Source organism: Siniperca chuatsi, linkage group LG14 (genome assembly GCF_020085105.1).
Source record: "Siniperca chuatsi isolate FFG_IHB_CAS linkage group LG14, ASM2008510v1, whole genome shotgun sequence".
NCBI lineage: Eukaryota > Metazoa > Chordata > Actinopteri > Centrarchiformes > Sinipercidae > Siniperca > Siniperca chuatsi.
This window is the reverse complement of record NC_058055.1, coordinates 29,451,872-29,456,871: the sequence shown is the minus strand read 5'-3', so window position 1 is coordinate 29,456,871 and position 5,000 is coordinate 29,451,872. Positions and strand designations below refer to the sequence as shown.

The 5,000-nt window shown below is 51.5% G+C and overlaps 2 protein-coding genes across 5 annotated transcripts in view; one reads left to right on the top strand and one right to left on the bottom strand.

Annotated features, from left to right (window-relative positions):
- The window catches only part of LOC122888278 (deoxycytidine kinase 2-like), an 8,691-nt gene extending 6,734 nt beyond the window's left edge, over positions 1-1,957 (bottom strand). For 2 of the 3 annotated variants that reach the window (XM_044222536.1, XM_044222538.1), the window contains exon 1: positions 1,454-1,496. In XM_044222536.1, the coding sequence (XP_044078471.1) occupies positions 1,454-1,481 (28 nt within the window). In that variant the 5' untranslated portion in view covers positions 1,482-1,496. Of the gene's footprint in view, positions 1-1,453 lie in introns of all 3 variants that reach the window. The other variant, XM_044222539.1, reaches the window with a different exon arrangement.
- pfdn1 (prefoldin subunit 1) lies at positions 935-4,080 on the top strand. 2 transcript variants are annotated; one of them, XM_044222546.1, is made up of 4 exons: positions 935-1,091; positions 2,026-2,192; positions 3,737-3,821; positions 3,916-4,080. In XM_044222546.1, exons 1-4 carry the CDS (start codon positions 1,059-1,061, stop codon positions 3,994-3,996), a joined length of 366 nt encoding a protein of 121 aa, XP_044078481.1. In that variant the 5' UTR covers positions 935-1,058; the 3' UTR covers positions 3,997-4,080. The 2 variants fall into 2 exon arrangements, with proteins under 2 accessions (XP_044078481.1, XP_044078480.1); XM_044222545.1 differs by having other exon boundaries at positions 3,913-4,080.
- Positions 4,081-5,000: the final 920 nt, after the last annotated feature.

Below are 5,000 nucleotides of genomic sequence, written 5' to 3'. Positions count from 1 at the left end.
TGATTATTTGATTTGATTTATTATTAAAGCAGCAGCTGTTGATGGTGATGCATCATTTCGTTGTTTCCCAAAAGAAGAAGAAGAACGTCCTGGCACGTGCACAGTGCTGAACCCTAACCAGCCAGCAGGTGTAGTCACGGAGGTTAACGGGGGTGGAGGTCAGATGGATCAAAGGATCCAGAGAAAGGGTTAAGGGCTCCTTGGCGGGCGGAGGACAGCAAACCAGACTCCTCAGCAGGATCCAGAGGTCACGCAGCAGGAAGGCGTGGAGGGAGAGCAGGCCCACGTGACTGTGCGAACACCTGAGAACACCTGAGAGGAAGGTGAGCCTGCATGACACTGTGATATTTTCTGATTTGAGGACAGACCCCGTGAGGACAGGCCCCGTGAGGACAGGCCCCGTGAGACCGGGCGGAGTGAGGACAGACCCCGTGAGGACAGACCCCGTGAGGACAGACTCCGTGAGGACAGACCCCGTGAGGACAGACCCCGTGAGACCGGGCGGAGTGAGGACAGACCCCGTGAGGACAGACTCCGTGAGGACAGACCCCGTGAGGACAGGCTCCGTGAGACCGGGCGGAGTGAGGACAGACCCCGTGAGGACAGGCTCCGTGAGACCAGGCGGAGTGAGGACAGGCCCCGTGAGGACAGACCCCGTGAGGACAGACTCCGTGAGGACAGACCCCGTGAGACAGACCCCGTGAGACCGGGCGGAGTGAGGACAGACCCCGTGAGGACAGACCCCGTGAGACCGGGCGGAGTGAGGACAGACCCCGTGAGGACAGACCCCGTGAGACCGGGCGGAGTCAGGACAGACCCCGTGAGGACAGACCCCGTGAGACCGGGCGGAGTGAGGACAGACCCCGTGAGGACAGACCCCGTGAGACCGGGCGGAGTGAGGATCGATCTGTGTGACAAACACAAACTGTCAGAAGATCAATAACAAACAGCAGAGGGCAGCACCGCGCCATTGTCGCGCCTAGTCTGCCCAACCGTAGAAGAAGAGGAGGAGGAGGCGGACATGCGCAGTGTGCGGCTCTGGTTCAGTGTTAGTGAAGATGGCTGCGCCCATAGACCTGGAGCTGAAGAAGGTAACGGAGTGTTTCCTGCTCTCACCTGTCTGGCACGCGGCTTCTGTGTTTAACAGTTAACCGACTAACTAACAGCTGTTTAACAAGCGGCCGGTTAGCAACACTGCCGCTAACACCGGAGCTAACTGTTAGCATGAGGCGCTAACACTGATCACCCACGCTGCGCGCACACACACACACACACACACACACACACACACAGTCACACACGCGCGTAAGGAATATAAAAATGCGATCTACAAATTTAACAGGAGAGAAGAAGAAAACACCGCCAGGTATAAAGATCGTAACGTCTGTTAGCATGACCACACGAGACTTCCTGTGTGTAGTTCCACAGGTGCAGGTTTCACTGAACCGCTCACCTGACAGCGCGTGGCTGTCGGTTGTCATAGTAACAACAGTTTCCAGCAGGTATGTTGCGTTTTCAGTGTTAAGAAGGTGTCTCTTTCAACCTGCTAGATCACCATGGTAACTTCCGCACACCTGGCTGTTTCACTTTGATTTGGCCCAAAGCTGAACGTGTCCATTATGGGATGGCGTCACCGGGAGCGTCAGCGCTGTGACGTAATGTTCGTTAGTAGCTCTCCAGGATACACCTGCTCCTCCCGACTGAAGGAGGCGGCACACGATTGGTCTATGTTGTGCGGATGAAGAGTCAAAAGAAGCGTCATTCCCCTTTTCTGGGAACGCCACAGACCCAGGTGAAGAAAGCGTGGCTAAAGTATTTCTGATTCTGAACAAAGGAAGCTGAGCGCCACCGTTGGGACGCCGTGACCTCCCGGCTCTGCCGAACCCGCCGCGTAGTGCAGGCCTCAGATCGTTTTACTGACTAAACAAAAAATACATGCCAGCATTAGGTTAAACATTCCCCTCCAGGTGTTCAGACTGATGTTCAGGTGTTTTTCATCAGAGTGACACCTCCTGTCTCTTGCAGGCGTTCTCGGAGCTGCAGGTGAAGATGATCGACACGCAGCAGAAGGTGAAGCTGGCCGACCTGCAGATCGATCAGCTGACTCGGGTTCAGAAACATGCTAAGCTAACTCACGCCGAGATCACCACGCTGCCCGACAACACACGGCTGTACGAGGGAGTCGGACGCATGTGAGTCTCCATGACAACCAGGATCTTTGTTCACCTGTACAGGTTACGCTGACAGAAATCATGACATCACAAATTACCCGAATATTGTTTCAGCATCAACGTCGCGATGTTGCAGGAAGATGAGCGCGTGATCAAGCGCACGTAACTGATCACCTGACTCACCTGCCTGTAAACACGAACGCCACGCGGCTGCTGCCGCCGGCGGGACGTCCCGGGTAACGCTTCGAAAGTCACGTCCGGCTGATCGATAACTCTGTTTCAGAGTTTCACCGTCCAGCCCTGTCCTCTGTCCTCTCTCCACCTGTCCCCTCTCTACCTGTCCTCCCCTCACCTGTCCTCCCTCACCTGTCGTCTCTCCACCTGTCCTCCCCTCTCCACCTGTCCTCTGACCTCCCCTCTCCACCTGTCCTCTGACCTCTCTCCACCTGTCCACCTGTCCTCTCTCCACCTGTCCTCCCTCTCCACCTGTCCTCTCTCCACCTCTCCTGACCTCTCTCCACCTGTCCACCTGTCCTCTCTCCACCTGTCCTCCCCTCTCCACCTGTCCTCTCTCCACCTCTCCTGTCCTCTCTCCACCTGTCCTCTGTCCCCTCTCCACCAGTCGTATCTCCACCTGTCCTGTCCCCTCTCCACCTGTCCTCTGACCTCTCTCCACCTGTCCTCTGTCCCCTCCCCACCTGTAGAAGTAGGAGGAGGTTTGTTTTGTTAGAAGGACGGATCGACTTTTAAAGACGACGTTACGCGACTTCGTGAATCTGGAGAAAACGGAGATGATGATGTCATTGTTTCCAGTATCGTGCAGCCCAGCGTCAGTCAGGTGCGTCACTCAGGTGCGTCAGCGTCAGTCAGGTACGTCAGCGTCACTCAGGTGCGTCAGCGTCACTCAGGTGCGTCACTCAGGTGCGTCAGCGTCACTCAGGTACGTCACTCAGGTGCGTCAGCGTCACTCAGGAGCATCAGCGTCAGTCAGGTACGTCAGCGTCAGTCAGGTGCGTCAGCGTCAGTCAGGTGCGTCAGCGTCACTCAGGTGCGTCAGCGTCAGTCAGGTGCGCGTCACTCAGGTGCGTCACTCAGGTGCGTCACTCAGGTGCGTCACTCAGGTGCGTCAGCGTCAGTCAGGTACGTCACTCAGGTGCGTCACTCAGGTGCGTCAGCGTCAGTCAGGTGCGTCAGCGTCAGTCAGGTGCGTCAGCGTCAGTCAGGTACGTCACTCAGGTGCGTCAGCGTCAGTCAGGTGCGTCAGCGTCAGTCAGGTGCGTCAGCGTCACTCAGGTGCGTCAGCGTCAGTCAGGTGCGTCACTCAGGTGCGTCAGCGTCACTCAGGTGCGTCAGCGTCAGTCAGGTGCGTCAGCGTCAGTCAGGTGCGTCAGCGTCAGTCAGGTGCGTCACTCAGGTGCGTCAGCGTCAGTCAGGTGCGTCAGCGTCAGTCAGGTGCGTCACTCAGGTGCGTCAGCGTCAGTCAGGTGCGTCAGCGTCAGTCAGGTGCGTCAGCGTCAGTCAGGTGCGTCACTCAGGTACGTCACTCAGCTTTCGTGTGTTTTCAGGTTCATTCTTCAGTCGAAGGAGGACATCAACAATCAGCTGATGGACAAACAGAAAACAGCTGATGAGAAGATTAAAGAGCTGGAGGTACAAATACACAATAAAATACACACTGAGACGTGTTTCACCAGGTGTGTTCAGGTGTGCGTGGTCTGACTGTGTGTTGTGTGATTTCCAGCAGAAGAAGGTGTACCTTGAACGCAGCGTGAAAGAAGCAGAAGACAACATCAGAGAGATGCTGCTGTCCAGGAGAGCTCAGTAATCAATCGTCGATAACACATTGATCACGCGTTCACGTCGGGAACTGTGTGTGTGTGTTTGTTCATAATAAAATGTTGAACCTTCATCCGTTTCCTGTTTTGTGTGTTTACTGCTTTTCATGATCACTTTAATTTAAACGCATGAAGAAGAATTTTACATTTTTTTAAAAGCTGATTCTCATTTTTAGATAAAAGTTTTATTTTATGCAAAAAACAAACTAAAATAAATGCAGTTTTCTCGAGTGCAGTGTCAGCTGACCACCACGTAGAAAAGTACAGTTTATATACTAATGAATAAAATATGAAATGTGATTTGTTTTTAAATACAGTGAAAATAGCACAGAGTCTGGTTAGGTGAATGTAGATTTGTCTTCAGTATATGTAACGTCCTGATTACAGATTCACCTTTTAAAGACAGAAGGAAACATGTTTTTGTTTAGTTTTTACTTTTAACATTGAGTTGAATTATTAAATTAAATCAGTTTATAACAGCTTATTTTTAAATCAGACGAACTGATAATAATAATAATAAACAGTTTTATTCTTCAGAGGACGTTTGTACAGACGAGCAGCAGGTGGCAGCAAACACCAGACTTCAGTTAAAAAACAGACCGTTTTATCTCACTATGATTTGACTTCATGTCATTAACGTGATGCAGGTCTCCTGTTCATACCTGGATAAACCAGTTCTCCAGATTAGATGTTTTGGTTGGTTCTGGTTTCAAATGAATCTGGAACTGTTGTCATAGCAACTAGTCCTTAAACCCAAACCTGCAGTTAGCTGGATCAGGACCGAGACGTTTTACTGTGAAACACAAACAGGAAGTAATGTTCAGATACAAATGTGTTTGATATAATGAGGATTTTAGATCAGAATAATCAGTTTGATTATTTTCAACTGAACAAAAGTTTGTAAACTAAAAAGGAACCAAACCACAAAAACACCAAAACTAATGGAAACTAATTTTAGAGAAATATGAAGGAGTTCAACACATAATCTGTGTGG